The following is an 18,729-nucleotide window of genomic DNA, read 5'->3' as shown; positions in this document are numbered from 1 at the left end:
TGGACATAGCACTTCCTGAGGACCCAGCTTACCACTCCTGGGCATATACCCAAAAGATGCTCCAACATATAACGAGCAGTCTTATTTATAATAACTAGAAGCTGGAAACAATCCAGATGTCCCTCAACAGAGGAACTGATGCAGAAAATGTGGTACATTTGCACAATATATTACTCAGCTTTTAAAAACAATGACTTCATGAAATTCACAGGCAAATGGATGGAACTAGAAATATCCTGAGTGAGGTAACCCAGTCACAAAAGCACACACATGGTATGTACTCACTGATATGTGGATATTAGGAAAAAAGCTCGGAATACCTGCGATTCAAGTTACAGACTATATTGGAACACCCACAATACAACTTACAGACTATATGAAGTTCAAGAAGAAGGAAGACTAAAGTGTTGATGCTTCAGTCCTACTTAGAAGGGGGTAACAAAATAATCACCAGATGTAGAGGGTGGGAGGGTCTTGGGAGGAAGAGAGGAGGGGAGAGGAAAAAAGGGGGGCAGGATCAGGTGTGGGAGAAGATGTACAGAGGATCAGGCAATTTTACAAAGGTGTGTAGCAATGAGGGATGGGGAACGGGGTAGCCAACAGAAAGTCCCAGATGCCAGGAAAACAAGAGGCTCCCAGAACCAAACGAGGATGATGTTAGCTGAAATACTCAACAAAAGGGGGTGAGAACCTGTAGAGACCGCTGAGGGATGGGGCCACCCATCCTTCTCAAAATTTTAACCCAGAATTGCTCCTTTCTAAAGGAAATACAGGGACAAAGAGTGGAGCAGAGACTGCCCCACTTAGGGATTCATCCCATACGCAGCCACCAAACCCAGTCACCAATGCTGATGCCAAGAAGTGCTTGCTAACAAGAGCCTGATATAGCTGTCTTCTGAGAGGCTCTGCCAGAGTCTTACCAATACAGATGTGGATGCTTGCAGCCAACCATCAGACTGAGCATGGGGACCCCAATGGAGGAGTTAGGGGAAGGACTGAAGGAGCTGAAGAGGTTTGCAACTTCATAGAAAGAACAATATCAACCAACCAGACCCCTCAGAACTTCCAGGGACTAAACCACCAAGCAAAGAGTACACATGGAGGAACCCATGGGTCCAGCTGCATATGTAGCAGAGGATGGCCTTATCTGGCATTAATGAGAGGAGAGGCCCTTGGTCCTGTGAAGGCTTTATGCCCCACCACTGGGGAATGCTAGGGTGGTGAAGCAGGAGTGGGTGGGTGGGGGAGCACCCTCATATAAGCAGTGGGGAGGGGAGTGGGATAAGGGGTTTGTGGAGGGGAAACGTGGAAGGGGGATAACATCTGAAATGTAAGTAAATAAAATAACCAATAAAAAAATTAAAAATAAAAAGAAACCCAGATCAAAGGCACAGAAAATATTTTTCAACTAAATCCTAGAAGAATGTCCCTAATCTAAAGAAGGAGGTGCCTGTCAAGGTACAAGAAGCATATACCAGATAGATTGGACCAGAAAAGAATTTCCTCTTGGCACATAATAATCAAAACACTAAACATATCGAACAAAGAAAAAAATACTAAAAGCTATAAATGAAAAAGGTCAAGTAACACATAAAGGCAGACCTATTAGAATTACACCTGACTTCTCAACTACACCTGACTCTAAAAGCCACAAGGGCCTGAATAGATGTTTTACAACTCTAAGAGACCACAGGTACCTGCTCAGACTACTATATCCAGCAAAATGTCATTAGATGAAGAAATAAGACATTCTGTGGTGAAAACCAAATTTAAGCAATATCCATCTACAAATCTAGCCCTATAGGTGCTAGAAGGAAAACTCCAACATTAAGAAATTAATTCATCACCCAAGAAAACACAGGAATAAATAATCTGAGTCCAGTAAATCAAAAGAGTGAAATACACTCCAGTCCCCCACCCCCAAATCAGCAAAATGACATTTCAATTCTTAATATCTGTGCACCAAACACAAGGGCACTCAAGTTCATAAAAGAACACTGCCATAGTTTAAATCGCATGCTGACTCATACATGGATATGGGAAAACTGCAATACCCACTTCCCCAACAGTCAGTCAAGCTAGAGCTAACTGACATCATAAACCAAATGGACTTAACAGATAATTTATAGGACATTCCACCCAAATGCAAAAGGACATACCTACTTCTCAGCACCTCATGGAATGTTCTCCAAATCTGACCACATACTTGGACACAAAGTAAGTCTGATACAAAAACAAAATACAAACAACAACAACAACAAAGAAACAACCCTGTGCATCCTATCTTATAACCATACATTAAAACTGGATATCAACAACAACAGAAATAACAGAAAGATTTACAAACTCATGGAAACTTAAAAACATACTATGGAATGAAAGATGTGACCACACAGAAATTAAGAAACTAAAGACTTCCTAGAATTGAATGAAAATGAATACACAATATAACCAAACTCATGGGATATGACGACGTTGGTTCTAAGAGGCAAGTTTATAACATTAAGCGCTTACATTAAAAAAATTGAAGAGATCTCATACAAAGTAACTTGACAGCCCACATGAAAGCTCTAGAACAAAAAGAAGAAATCATACCTCTGGACTTTTGGCTATTTTTGTAAGTTCTTTTTCTTCTACCCTTTCAACCCACTAACACTAGAAAGGGGAGAAAAAAAGATAGAGGGGAAAATGGACATCATTATCTTCAGACTACTTCCTGCTGATTAAGGGCTCAGATTCCTTGGGACAAGTTAGATCTTCCCTGTCACGAATTTCTTCTTTTTCTTATTTCCTCTTTGTGCATGACTAATTAACAAACTGCAACCGACAGCAACCACTCAACAATCCACAACACTTCTTGGGTCCCTCGCATTTATATACCCTCTGAAGAGTCCTCAGAATTCCAAACATCACACACTCACAGAAACTATCTGTAGTTGGCAAAAACCATGCCTCTGCTAAAGCATGAGGCAAATCATAGATGCTGTGGACAATCTGAAGCAGCCCCATATCCCACACCTGGGATTAAAACAAGAACATATTTCTGTGGTGTTTTTCAAAGAACCAAAAATTCTAGAATTTTCACTACACACCTCAAAGGAGTAGAGGGAAAGAAATAATAACAATTAGGGCCAAAATCATTAAAATAGAAACAAATAACACAGGGCTGGAGAGATGGCTCAGTGGTTAAGAGCACTGACTCCTCTTCTGAAGGTCCTGAGTTCAAAACCCATCAACCATATGGTAGCTCACAACCATCTGTAAAATCATCTGACACCCTTTTCTGGAGTGTCTGAAGACAGCTATAGTGTACTTACATATAACAATAAATAAATCTTAAAAAAAAAAAAGAAAGAAAGAAAATAAAGAATCAGAGTTGGTCCTTTGAGAAAAATCATTAAGACTGACAAACCCTTATCCAAATTAACTAAAGGACAGAGAAAGAATACCCAAATTAACAAAGTTAAAAATGAAAAGTGGGGCATAACAATAGACCTAAGAAATCCAGAGAATTACAAGGACATACTTAGAAACCCTTACTCCACCAAATTGTAAAATTCTAAAAGAAATGGGCATTTTTCTCAATAAGAAAATCAAGATCAGATATATAATTTAAACAGACCCATAACCTCTAATGAAGCAGTCATTAAATGTCTCACAACCAAAACAAACAAACAAACAAACAAACAAACCAAACCAAAAACCAAAATAAACAAAAAACAGGTCCAAGGCCAGATGGTTTAGCATCTATAATTCTACTAGACTTTCAAAGAAGATTTAATGCCAATAATTCTCACAATACTCTACAAAACAGAATCATTGCCCAACTCTTTATGTGGGCCCTGATATCCAAACTACATAAAGACCCAACAAAGAAAGAGAATTACAGACCAATTTCCCATTATGAATATAGATGCAAAAATTTTCAAGAAAATACTTGCAAACTGAAACCAAGAACACATCAAAGAGATAATCTACCATGACCAAGTAGGCTTCATTCCAGAGATGCAGGAATAGATTAACATATGCAAATAGATAAATAAATGTAACCCACCATATAAAAAAAACAAAGACAAAAATCACAAAATATCATTAGATAAAATCATTAGATGCACCAAAGGCCTTTGACAAAATCTAACACCTTTCCACAAAGTCCTGGAGAGATTAGGGATACAAGGGACATATCTCAATATATTAAAGGCAGTCTACAGTAAGCCTATATCCAACATCAATTTAAACAGAGAGAAACTCAAAGGAATTCTACTAAATCAGGTACAAGACAAAGCTGTCCATTTGCTCCATATCTATTTGATATAGTACTTGAATCAGCTAGAGCAGTAAGACAACTGAAGGGGATCAAAGGGATACAACTAGGAAAGGAAAAGCCAAAGTATCTTTACTTGGAGATGATATGATGGTATACATAAGTGATTCAAAAAACTCCACCAGGAAACTCCTGTAGTTGAGAAACACTTTTGGCAAAGCTGATGGATAGAAAAATTAGCTCACAAAAATCAGTAACTCTCCTATACAAACAACAAATAGACTGAAAAGAAATCAAGGATACAACACTTTTCACAATAGCTTTAAATAACATAAAATATCTTGAGGGTAGCTCTACACAAATAATTGAAAGGCTTTATATAATAAAAGGCTTTATATAATAAAAACTTTTAAGACATTAAGAAAGAAACTGAAGATCTCAGAAGATGGAAAGCTCTCCCATATTTATGGATCGGTAGGATTAGCACAGTAAAAATGGCCATACTAGCGAAAGCAATATCCCCATCAAAATTCCAACATAAATCTCATAATCCCATGAAAAAGAAGCAGTGACAGGTAGGTCCCTGGGGCTTGCCAGGTAGTCATTCTAGCTAACTGTAAAGCTCCAGGTTCAATGAGAAACTTTTTCACAAAAAATGTGAAGAATGATTGGAGAAGACACCTGATATCAAGCAAAGGGATACACACACACACACACACACACACACACACACGCGCACGCGCGCATGCACACAAAATTTTAGCACAGACTTAGATGATGTACAGATAGTCAACAGGCACATGGGAAGATGTTCAATATCAATCACTAGGGGGATGAAAATCAAAACCACAGATAGTACTTCACAACTATTAGGATAGCCATACTAAAAACGATAATCACTATCATAAGAAATAACTGAAAGGATGTAAAGAAGCTAGCACAGTTTTGTTCTGTTTGTTGTTGTTGTTGTTTTCTTGAGACAGGGTTTCTATGTGTAGCCCTGGCTGTCCTTGAACTCAGAAATCTGTCTGTCTCTGCCTCCCAAGTGCTGGGATTAAAGGCGTGCGTCACCACTGCTCGGCTCTAGCAATTTTATCTACAATTGTTAACATAAGCTGCTACAGCTGAGCAAACCTGTAGAATGCATAGCATTTACAAAAGGCCCAATTTCTGCCAAGATTGACCAGGGTGGGTGGGTGTGTTTGTGTGTGTATAGAACATTATGAATAGAATTAAGCATACAATTCATCAATCTCACTAGATCTTAAAGAAATCTTTGTATAGCTGTGTCTATAGCACTCTTCACAATATTCAAGATGTACAAAAGCAATCCAAGTGTCCCTTGACAAATGGATGAAGAAAACAAAGTATGGTCTGGAGAGATGGCTCAGGTTAAGAGCACTGACTGACCTTCTAAAGGTCCCGAGTTCAAATCCCAGCAACCATATGGTGGCTCACAACCATCTGTAACGAGATCTGACGCCCTCTTCTGGGGTGTCTGAAGACAGCTAGAGTGGACTTACATATAATAAATAAAAAGACAAAAAGAAAAAAGAAAAAAAAAGAAAACAAAGTGCTTACATACAATGAAATATTACTTGGTCTTTAAAATGAAGAAACTTTGGCATGTGCTATAATGTGGATACTGCTTTGTGAAGTAAGCTAGTCATAAAAGACAAAATTGGCCAGGCATGGTGGTGCACGCCTTTAATCCCAGCACTCAGGAGGCAGAGGCAGGTGGATTTCTGAGTTCGAGGCCAGCCTGGTCTACAGAGTGAGCTCCAGGACAGCCAGGGCTATACAGAGAAACCCTGTCTCGAATAAATAAATAAATAAATAAATAAATAAATAAATAAATAAATAAATAAAATTGTAGAATTCTGCTTCTAAGAGTTGGTTAGAGTAAAATTTTATAGGACTGGATGCATTTGCCCAAAGATAGGAATGGGGGTAGTGGGGAATTGTCAAATACAGAGGGAGTTTGGGGGTTCTTGTTTTGAGATATGATTCCATGCTACAATCTCAGTTTCATGGGTAGTGTCCACATGAATTATAGGCATGACCCTCAGGTTGAGTGTTTTGCAAGATAAAAATGTCCTGGAAATCTATTAAACCATGATGGGAATATATATAGTATTCCAGAACTGTACACTTAAAAATGGTCAAGATATGAAATTCTGCTGTTTTTTTAAGGATTAAAAGGGAGGTTGAAAAATCTGTACTCCTCTCACAGTCCCCTCTCTGTGGAGAGAATCCCCATCCACGGCCCACTGACTTTGGCTTGTCTTCCCTAAGTTGTAGCCAGGGGACACAAATGGACATGGTTTTCACCAGAGCCAAAGCATATGATTTAAAAACTAACAGTAGGCTGGGGAGATGTCTCAGGGCATAAAAGCACACACTGAACAAGCCTAACTGTTCCATTCCACACAAAAAGCTGGATCTGTACTACAACAGTCCTAATGCAGTGCAGTGGCAGAAATGAGAGACGTACGTCAAAACAAGGTAGAAGTGGAGAGCCAGCTCCTGAAAAAAAGTCTGATCTCTACGCTCAGGCCCTGTCCCTTCCCCATTTGCCATAGAAAGGCTGTCTTGAACGTGTTGCTCTTACTCAGTGGGGATCCAGGAAGCAACTGGCAATGACGATGAGATATGAAGACAAGCCATAGCAACTGACTTAGAGCTGACAATGTACAACTTACAATGAGAGGAAGAGGTTATGCTGTTCCAGGACGCTAAGATTTTATGACTGTTGCTGTAGTAACACAAAATGTATGCCAATTATCTTCACTTTGGAATAATTGACAACTCGCACACCATAGAATTTTGGGGCTCAACGTTTCCCCCCCCAGTTCAGTGTGAGATGGGCTGTGATCAATGCACACGAGGGTCATTTATTCTGGTCAATGATACTCTAACTTGTCTACTGAAGAACTTACAGTATAATGACACCAATATGGTAGGTGATTCTGGAGATACAGCTTAAAGCAAATACTATAGTATTAATTTCTTTTGAATTTACTTCCTCTTAAAATTAGAGTTTGTTTCTCTTGACTCTGAGCAAAATGGATATCCCAGGAAAGCATTACATAGTTATTTCCTGGTGCTATGTATCCTGACAACAGTATATTTTACTCTGCTTAGAGGCACAGCGGGATGAAACAAGCTCATGAGATTTGTCATCAGACACAGGTTCAAATTGTCTTACAGGCTTCTTACTTAAAATACAGGACATCTGAGTGCATATTTAGCTTTTCTCTAGTATTTACCTTCTTTCTCTTCAGCAATGTGGAAAAACATCTTATCTGGCTATAAGAGAGAGACTGCCTGTGACGGTTAGTGTCTAATACACACTGTAACTTAGAATAAACCAGGGAAGCTTAGGGTACTGAACATTCAAAAATTGGCTAAGCACAGAGGTAGAAATAATTGAGAAAAGTATGTTAGACTTGCCGGGTGTATGAGAAAGCCTGTACTCTTCTAGGCACATGTAAGTGACATGGTGAGAAGCCAGATTCTAGGAAAGCTTAACCTGTTCCTTGGGAAGAGGAAAGAGAACTACTGCAGAGTATAGGCAACCTCCCTTTGACGGACAGTAACTAAGTCTGAGCAAAAGCATCTTATTACAGTCCCTGCTTTTAATCAGGCAGCTTTGGAGACCTCATGCAATCAACTATCTTAAGAACTGCCTTCCTGTTTAGTTAACTTTTCATTTCCTCATGAAAACCTTGAACTGCTTGCATTTGTGCGTGCATGTGAACACACCCAGAAGCACACACACACACAGAAGCACATACAGATGTACTCACATGCACATGAACATGCGTGCATGTCACTGTGTACCTTCTATCAAGGTCAAAAGATAAAAGATACAAAGTTAGATGTGTGCTTATTGATCTTTAAACCATCTGCCACACTGTTTCATTATCTGCTCTGCCTTTCTGTATAATAAATGACAAAAGGTTAATGCTGTGTTATTGTTCATCAGAGCAAACATTGATTTTTGTATGAATTCCCAGGTAACTGCACTTCAGTTTACAACCTTTCTTTGTTCCTATTTGTTTTTTTTAAAGCATAGATTTTGAAGCCCAGTTATATGTCGACAATACATAATAAAATAGTAATATCTTTTTGTTTTGTACGCAGAATATTAGATACATATATATTTGATTATACACTTAAAGACAAACAAAATTTATTTAAAATGAATTTTACTCAACCTCATTTACCCTAAAATATTATCATTTTAACATGTAGTTAGTATAAAATTATTTGGATATTGTACACTTTATTTTGTCCCAATTGTGGAAATCTGGTGTGTGCTGATACACAGCTGTTAGTTAGGGCCAGCAACAGTATATATCCTCACAGCAGACAAACTAAGGATGGCCATCTCGGACAGTGGGGCTCTCAGCGTGGTTTTTCATCTACTCCTGGGACACTTGAAGATGTAAAATATCATTTTACAATGTGTCTTTCCTCCCTGAACAATGTTGGTTGACTTCCTAAATGGAAGATCTTGTTTTTAAATTTTATGTACACTATTTATCCTTTTGATGATGTTTCCAAGCAAAAATAATCTATTTGAGGAGATTATGATTAAAAAAAAAAAAAACAAAAAACAAAAACCTTCCTTCCTAACCTGGTGTGTGTTGGAGGTAGTGATAGTAGTAGAGTGGATTATGGTTTCATTGGAATGTTCCTGAAAAGGCTTGGCTACTAATAAAAGTAATGTTCTGAGAAGTTACTCAATTATGAGGATCTTGACCTCATTTATGGATTAATCCATGGATAGGTTCATAATTGCGTAGGAAGGTATTGGAAAACTTGGGAGGTAGAAGTTAGCTGAAGAGAAATGGGTCATTAAGTTATGACCTTGCAGTCTAGGCCCTAATTTCCAATCACTTAAAACAACTTACATTAACTCATTTCTGTCAGTGTGGTATAAGCTTATGTAATGTGCAGGTAAATCTGTCCAGTTACATCGGCTTATGGGAACCAGAGGTCAAGGAGGGTTGCTGTGTATCACTTCCTACATTACCACCCTTTTACATTTACTTATTTTTGTGGTCCAGGGGAGGTAACTGGGGGAATACACACACACACACACACACACACACACACACACACACACACACACACTCATGCATGCGTGCGTCACAGCACACAGAAGGGGACAATTTTGGAGAGTTACTTTCTTTCCATTTTGTGAGATCCACTACCAGCCTCTCCAGACATGTTTTTCTTTCTCTGCCTCTAGTCTGCTAAAACGTGAGCCACTCTGTTCCACTGCAGGCTCCTGGCCATGATGTTCTGCCTCACCATGAGACCAAAATCAATGGTGCCAAGAAACCGTGGACTGCTGAAACTGAGAGTCTTTTAAAACTTTTCTTCTTTAATTGAGAAATGGAGAAAAAGTGGCATTGTGCCTATTGGTAAACCTAATAAGTGTTTATAACAGGCAATACTCTGGGCAGCTAAGAAGGTGTAATGCTAGTAGGCTTGGCTGGCACAGGCTTATAATCTCAGCTACTCAGGAAGCTGAGACAGAAAGACTGGAAAAAGTAGCCTGGCTCTTTTTTTTATTGAAACTAAGCTTTGCTTCAGGATTCCAGAGATGGGCTAGGGATAGGTATGTGTCACTGGATCTCAGAGTGAATTCAGATCAACCTGGGTAACAGCAAGACCCTGTCTGCAAGTTTTAAAAACTGTAAAAGGGCTGGGTGGAGTCTAAATCAGTGGTAGGAAGTTTGTCTAACATGAACATGGCCCTCGGGACAATCCCCAGTACTGCATGGAAGGGAAGAAGAAAGAAGCTAGTGTTGCTTCCTCTGACATGGTCCCATAGCCTCTCTGAATTTCTCTGTAAGAAGATGAACCTTTACTCTACAGAGCCAAATTATGCAGACATAATTTCAAGTCCTTAAAAAAATTCTGATTACTGTGTCTCCTTAGAACTGTTTCTTTAGTAAGTGCTGCTGTATTAAATTGTACAATTAGGTCTTTACTTGAGAATTCTTAAACACCATTGTTTCTTATTTTAGGAAAGGTCAACTATTTCTTAACAAATAGTTTAAAACTCAACAGATTAATGTGTAACTTAATTTGTATTTCCAAATAACACTTAAATAAGAGTTAGGCAGTACATTTCTATTATATCTTAACTACTTATAGTTGTTTGGTGCACAATAAAGGTCACAGGGCTTCTTTTCAAGTTTCCCCTACTATCTCAGAATGGGTTTCTCCTTTTTCATAGCTAGATATAATTTACTAAGACTGTGACAGTTAAGACTATTTCAGGAACACTGATGCTAACCTACCAAAAATAAAATTGTTGGAAGAGAAGGAGCAGTAGAGATACCATGTACTATCTTACCTGGCCCTGAGAGCTGAGCTTTGGGTACAAGGAGGGACCTTATTTTACTCAAATGTAGAAACCCAAGTTTAGGAAATTAATGTATTCTTCCAGAGTCATAGCTAAAGGATGAATGCAGGAATTGAAGTTAGATCTTCTAAGTTCAATTTCTGTTTCATTTACTTTATCATAGTATTTATACTCTTGGGGTAAAAAGAAGAATTTTGTCAATTTTAAATAGTTTACGTCTTTGTACACCTTGATTCTCTTTTAGTCTTTACCTCCTTCCCCCATTATAGCCCCTGATGTTTACTCACATGTTTATGTGTGTGCAGGCCATCTTCCTTAATGTTGCTTTTTAGCTTACTCTTGAGACATGGTTTCTTCAACCCAGAGCTTACAGATAGAAAAGCTTACCCTGAAAACCCCACCTCTGCCATCAGAGGAATTACAAGACCCTACCAAGAATTCCATATGGTTTCTGGGGATCTGAACTCCAGTGTACTTGCTTGTATGGTGAACACTTTAACCAATGGTGGCCTCCTCAGACCATTTGTTTTGTTTTGCTTTGATCATTTCCTCATTAATAACTTCCTTTTTTTTTTTTTAGATGGCAAAAACATCTGAAAGCAAATGAATTTCTAAGAAAGGCTTTAACCTATGTTTTATAGCTTCTCTTATGTACCACTTCAACTTCTAATGCACATTAACTGTGCATTAAGGCTTTGTCGCGAATACCATACTTTTTAGATTACTCTGAGTAAAGAAAGCCCATGGCCTAAGGCCAGGCACAAGGTTGTAATCCCAGCACTCACAGAGGTGGGAGGATAAGAGTTCCAGGCCATTTTGGCCCACACAGCAAGACTCTGACCCAAAAACTAAGAACAAGACAGGTGGCTGACCAAACCACCTCTCATTCTAGTTCCAAAAGATCTAATGCATTCTTCTGCCCTTTGTGGTATGAATGTGGAACACATACATACATGTAGGCATCCACACATATGCATAAAACATGCATAAATAAATCTTTAAGTGTATAAAAATGCAAAAGTATTCATTAAAACAAAAATGGCTACTGTATACTTGTTATAAATAAATTTAATGCAAATAAACTAGAGTCTAATGTTAGTATACATATGTGATACTTTGATGAATATTAGTTATAAAAAATTTTTTTTTTAATTAACGTACCCTATTGGCTAGAATAAAATACAAATTCATTAAAACTATGTATTTCTCTTGTAGAAAAACTATGAAGAAAAATTACTTTTTTGATTGAAGACTAACCTAAAGTCCCATTAGTCATTTATAAATGCAACTTAATAGACAAAGAAGATTTAGCAAGATCCACTAATTCTACCAGAAAAAGAAAACCAATGCATAGAACCCACTCTCAGCAGATGTAAAGGCACGCACAGCAGGGTTTATAGACACACTTGACCCATAGCATGTAAGTGTGTGGGATCTCTATACCTGTTCTTCATTAGACGAACCTCTCTCTTGCGTGCTGCTTCTTCGGCAGGCTGTGTAGGAAGTGCTGGGGAGGACGCCATGACAACTCCAGGGGCAATGGTGCTCGTGGGTGCTGTGCGGATCTGGTATGTTTGTACATCGCCAGAGGCAGCTGCAAAGAAGAGCGGACAAGGTATAAGACACAGAAACACTACAATTTAATTCAACTTTGTCTCAATCAGTCTAAACATACTTAGATTAAAAGGGAAACAGGGAACGGGATTCTAGCTAAAAAGAAGATCCTAATTTACTGTACTATTAGTACAGGTACAGGTAAGGATGCCTTAGTGTCCCTGCTGGGTCTTATATTTATGTTGTACTGGAATGGAGATCTATTCTGTGGTTTACATGCTTGTCAACTTTAAGTCTAAAAGAGGGCCCAGTATAGATGATCCTCCTAGATACAGGTCTCAGTATCTTCCCTTGATTTAGATAAATTCACATTAAAAAACAAAAAAAAACAAAAAAAAAAAAACCCAAAAAACTCAAGCAGACTCTTGCCACGACATAAAAACGACCATGATTTTTCATAAAATAGCAAAATAGAAGAAAAATAAGCATATAAAAACTATTATAAATTTCTAATTCAAACAAAACTCAAAGTATGAAAAACTGGACATTTGATGCCAATCATGGTATATGTAAACATATTTTAACATAAGTGATTAAAACTAAATAAGCAAAAGCTGAATCTTTTTCTTTTCAGTTTTCTAAGACAGGATCTCACTATGTATTCCTGGCTGTCTAAAACTCACTATGTAGACCAGGCTGGCTTAGAACTCAAGAGATCCACCTGCCTCTACCTCTGCCTCCCAAGTGTGTGGTTTGGATTTTCCTAACCATACAATCTCCACATGTGAAAAAAAAAAAAAAATCACTATTTGTCCATTATTTGCTTCTAGAAACAGTGTCATGATATGCTTTCATAAGTACCCTAGCACTGTGTGAGAAATTTTGAATGTCTTTATAAAATCATTTGTGTATCAGTTAAAAATACCGATTGTATCGTTTGAGGGACAAAGATTTATATACTAAACATGTTACCATATTCAAACTGACGTTGAGAATTCAAATTCACTGACATCCTGCTTTACAATTTTTTGAGTACCTGCATGTAAAGTGAAAAGGTGTTTTACTCCCACTAATAAGCAAAATATTTTTTCAAATATCATTGGTCTAATAACAAGATATATAGTATAAATTTATTAGAAATTGTTAAACAAAAGATGTTCTACTTGGTGTTGTGGTATGATCCAAAAGTAATTATCCATGGTGAAGGGATATAACTCTCATTAACACAGGCAACATTAGTTATTATTAACAAAAATATTTTTAGAAGCAAATATTATTTTTTTTACTCTATAAATTTTTATCTGGTAATATTGAACTATGAACTGTTCAGTGAATTAATGGAGAATAGTTAACACTCTCCAGACTCTTGAAATTTTGGGGAAAAACAAAACAAAACAAAACAAAATAAAATCCTCTAGTCCATCGAGGCTTAAGGACAACTTGTTCTCCAATGAGCAAGGATCTGCATAATGAAGTATGTTCTTTTGGAATGTTCTTATCCAAAATCAAAATTGATGACTTTAGAAAAGCTCTATATTCCTTTTAAGTTAAAATTAATAAAAACAGCATACAACAGATAAAACAGCAGAATCCACTAGAATTCTTTAATAGTGACAGAGCACATAATGAGGAGGGAAAAGAGAGGCCCAAGGGAGCCGGTGCTACTTGAGGCCATTCAGCCTGGCTATAACTTCCTCAGCTCTCTTTTAACATATTTTGGTTCTCCCAACCCTGACTACTGAAGGCATTAAAGACAGGTATTACCCTTTTTAAGCTAAAAGATAGTTGTTTTTATGCCATGACATTTTCATCCAAGTGGAAAGTTGCATGAGAAATATTTATGTACTAAATACATGCATATCTAAACTGTTAATATCTAAATCTAACTGAAGAAGACTATTTTAGTAGTGCTTTGTAATATACTTACTTTTCATGAGTATATACATTAATCTTTAAAAGAATGTACCATGTATGAATTCTTAATTCTATTACCTTGAACAACAACTTGGTTGCTGGGCACTAGAATCTGCTGTCCATCAGTGGTCTGTGCATACTGTAGAATGGTAGTACCCGGCTGAGTGGCAGCTGCATTGGTCATGGTTAATGTCTGCAGGCCCTGTACCCCATCCGTACCATTGTTAGCCAGCTGTATTGCTCCTCCCTGGGTAATGGCAACTAAAACCCAATGAATTTTATTGTTACAAGTTTAATTAATACCACATAAGACTTTTAAAATACACTAAACCCATGCAATTAGCAAAGCATAATCTAGGATGAATTATTCTAGAAAATAACATCACCAAGAAAGACTTGGTATATTCAAGTAACCATGTACTCAGGAAACCATATCCAATTTCTATGAGAGAAGTATACTCTATGAATTGTACTATAATAAATATGCATGGTAACAATATAAAAAGTGAAAACACAAACTCTTTTTGAACTTATTTAAACTCCAAGGAGGGCCTGCTTTACAACACCACTTTCCTTTACAGCAATGCAAACTCCCTCATATATTTTTACTATCTGCTGCTTTAATTGTAAATACAATTTTTAGGTAGAAAACTAATTAATTAATATAAGAAGCACCCAATAAATATTTGTTAAAAGTATAATTAATAAAGCTATCTGACAGTGAATTATATTTTCTAACTCTTAGAGCAATTTATAAACTCTGTCATTAGTGCACTTAGCCATGAGAAAGCATGATACTTCTCACCTGAGCTAGGAGTTTAAGACTAGCCTGGGAAAAATAGTAAGACAGCATCTCAAAATAAATCAATGAAATTAGTAATATTTAAGAAAAGAATCAGTATACATTAATGTCCAAGGCCCTGGGTTCAGTCTCTAGTACCTACCACCCATCATCCCCACCAAAAATCTCATCAAGAAAGACATGAAATACCCTGGATTTCAGTTACTATGTGCGTTTCATGAAGTTTACACTTAGATCCAAGACCCTCATTTAGCTGCACCTCATCTTGTTCTAAGCTCCATGTCTGGGTCTTCACAGTCTTCTACTGACTGATGAGTAAGCACACTAGCTACTATCTGGCAAATGAAAATTAATCAATATTCACCCAAGTCACCCTTATACAACAGTACATAGAAAAAGTTACTTGAAAGGTAAGTTCTTATCTTTTTTGCAATACATAATCTTTAGATACTAGAACTGAAAATTATGATTGACTCCTGAGATAAATCTAAGTATCAAGTTTTCCAAAAAAGACTAAAAGTTGTAATTTTACCTGAGCAGTTTCATGAAGTGTGTATGTGTGTGTATGAATGGGCGAGTGCTGAGAATCAAACCTTTACTCACAGTAGGAATGCATGTACTCCATTGATTGAGGTTTGTTCCCAGCTTTCCATAATGGATTATAATTGCATTAAAAGGAAAGTTTAAAAAGTGTGGTATCAATGTATCTAATTATGTTACTGTTTAACAGAAGTGAATTAGTTTGGGAATATCAGTGAGATCTGGGGAATTAAACCATCCTGAGTGATGTGTACACAGAAAATAGATAATTTACTATTCAATCAAGAGCTATGAGTTCATTATTATTTAGTCACTTTATCAAGGTGATAAATTTGTGGAAATTAACATACTAGCATATATAATCCTCTAATGTTAGCTAATCGCAGATTTTAATATCTTAGATTTTCAAAAAAAAGTCTAAGAATTGTTCTACAACTAATTGTACAGGACAGCTTATTGAAAAATAGAATGAAAAAAGAAGGATATATACAATCTTTCCTAATGGGAAGGCTGAGAAGAGGTTTATAGTTTATAGACATTATAAATCCAACCTTAAAGTTTGGTAACCATGTTAACTTTACAAAATACCGGGCTGTAGAGATGACTTAAAGGTTAGGAGCACTGACTACTTTTCCAAAGACCCAAATTCAATTCCCAGCATTAGCATGGTGGCTAACCACCACCTGTAATTTCAGTTTCAGAGGAATCCAACGCCCTCTTCTATCTTTTACAGGTACCACATACATGTGGTGTTGATATACATGCAGACAAAGCTATTATACACATAAATTTTTAAAAAAATTAAAAATAAATAAGTTACAAAAATAGTTTGTCGTACATGTGAGTATTCATTATGTTGTTTCTTAGTGGAAAAGACAAAAAAAAAAAATCAAGAACATAATGCTAAACCAGTTTCATTAAAGGTACACATGTATGTACAAAAAGGATAGTACATAAATGAATAAAGGTTTAAAGAAAAAAATCTCAAAGTACTAGTACATTTAAACTAAAGTATCTAAGGGAATGGTAGGTAATCTAATACTTCTCCCAATCAGCTCCTATATGTCTTTTCTAAAAATCATCTTTTCCAGTTCAAGTAAGAATCCCTGAGGTAGTAAATTAGGACAGGAATATGATATACCTCTCAGTATGTTCATGCTGGAGGAAAAAGAAGTCTTGTACAATGTCAGAGAAGAACCATCTTGACCACTTAAAATAATCTGGATATGAAATTATCTCAAACTAAACACACACACACACACACACTCAGACACAAACACAGAGGCAGGGTGAGGAAGATGTACTTTTTTACAGCCACCAATAATCCATCTAAGCTTATTTAGCTCAGTTATCATAGATAGTAAAGACAGTTTATCAATAAAGAACCATCCCTAGGGTTCAGCCAGATGACATGGTGGCTAAGAATGCTTAATCCTCTAGGGGACTTAGGCTTGGTTCCTGGCACCCATAGTAGGTGGCTCACAAGTGTATGTCACTCTAGTTCCAAAGGATCTGATCCAAAGGCTTTCCAGAACTCCTGTACACAGGTGATGCATATAAAAAACTCACGCAGCACTCACACTCATAAATAAAAATAGCAAATCTTAAAAGAAAAAAAAAAACCAAAAACAACAACAAAAAAAACCCTCCCTTATAAATAATACCAAAAGTTTCAGTGTTGGAAAAACTAAAATTTTTGCTTTAGGAATCTACTTTAAATACAGCTGGAATACAAATTACAGGCTGGCAAGCCAGTATCATGCTAAAATTAAAAATAGTAATTTGTGCGTGAATCATGTAAGAGACATGGCGGAAGGCAAGATAGGATAAAAGAAAAAAAACAAGTGACATTTCCATAAATGCCTCTTTAACAATTCTTTAATAATGTCTGACAGCAGGGCAAACAGCATTGGCAGCAAAAGCCTTGGCATTTATCACTTCCTTAAAGAGAATTTAACAGTTTTCCTTCTCACTTTTCATAAAAGAAAAATGTATTACTCACTGTACTGCCCACTGCTAGTTTGGTAAATGGGGGTTGGCACTGTTACAGTGGTGATGGCAGGGGCTGAAGTTTCCTCTTCTGACTTTTCTTCTTCGATCCTTGGCACCCCTGGTGCATCAGAAGATAAGTCATTCAAAATTTTCCTAGAAAAATAAGGAGCTAGTTTAATTTTAAAAAAAAAAAAAAACACTAAGTACAAATAAAGATTAGAAAACTACTAACATATAGGACAAAAATTCAAACACATGAATAAACTCCAAACAAAGCAGGAACTTCAAATGCAAGAATTGCGTGTGGTATTGGGGGGAACCAGTAGAAAAAATAAAACTACATGTGTTTATTTTATTTTATTTTATTTTAATTATATGTGATGTGTTTGGGTGTTTTATCTGCACATGCCTGGTGCTTGCAGAGGCTAGAAGAGGCCACTGTATACCCTCTGACTAGAGTTACAGATGGCTGTGAGATACTTTATGTCCTGGGGATTGAATCTGGATCCTTTACAAGAGCCATCTCCCCTTACTCACTCCAGCCTTCACAAGCCTTGTGTGTGTGTCTGTGTGACATATATGCATGTACATACATACGTATGTATGTATATATGTATGCATGCATGTATGTATGCATTTTTCCAAGACAGGGTTTCTCTGTGTGGCCCTGGTTATTCTGAAATTCACCTTGTCACTCTGTATAGAAAAGGCTAGCCCAAACTCAAGAGATCTGCCCCGCTGCTTCCTAAGTGCTGAGATAAAAGGCATGAACAACCACTACCACCTGGCTTTTTTTTTTTTTTTTTGGTTTTTCGAGACATGGTTTCTCTGTGTAGCCCTGGCTGTCCAGGAACTCCCTCTGAAGACCAGGCTGGCCTCGAACTCAGAAATCCGCCTGCCTCTGCTGTGCTGGTGGGATCAAAGGCATGCACCACCACTGCCCAGCCTTATTTTGGTTTTTAATATAGTGTCTTATTATGAATCTCAGGTTGGGAAGATCATAATCCTCCTGTCTCAGCCTCTGCAGTACTGGGATTACAGTTACATACCTTGCATGCCTGGCTCTAAATATATATATATATATATATAGATAGATAGATAGATAGATATATAGATAGATAGATAGATAGATAGATAACTATATAAAATTGTAACATGAAGAAATATTCCTTATTTAGGATTATGGCTGAAGTTTAAACACTATCAATTTAGTCTCACAATCTAATCTAGCTCCCCTTTGTATGAGAATCCAAACACACAGGTAAGACATTATTCACA

At 37.1% G+C, this 18,729-nt stretch overlaps 1 protein-coding gene across 5 annotated transcripts in view; it reads right to left on the bottom strand.

Moving 5' to 3' along the window:
* Creb1 (cAMP responsive element binding protein 1) overlaps positions 1–18,729 on the bottom strand; it is a 69,926-nt gene that overhangs the window by 14,090 nt on the left and 37,107 nt on the right. For 4 of the 5 annotated variants that reach the window (XM_021199050.1, XM_021199051.1, XM_021199052.1 and 1 more), the window contains 3 exons: positions 17,462–17,604; positions 14,196–14,378; positions 12,093–12,243 (listed from right to left, as the gene is read on the bottom strand). In XM_021199050.1, the coding sequence (XP_021054709.1) occupies positions 12,093–12,243; positions 14,196–14,378; positions 17,462–17,604 (477 nt within the window). Of the gene's footprint in view, positions 1–12,092; positions 12,244–13,175; positions 13,340–14,195; positions 14,379–17,461; positions 17,605–18,729 lie in introns of those variants that run through there. The other variant, XM_029539415.1, reaches the window with a different exon arrangement.

The sequence above is a fragment of the Mus pahari genome, chromosome 5 (assembly GCF_900095145.1).
Source record: "Mus pahari chromosome 5, PAHARI_EIJ_v1.1, whole genome shotgun sequence".
NCBI lineage: Eukaryota > Metazoa > Chordata > Mammalia > Rodentia > Muridae > Mus > Mus pahari.
The sequence above is the reverse complement of the archived record's forward strand: the minus strand, read 5'-3'. Positions and strand labels throughout refer to the sequence as shown.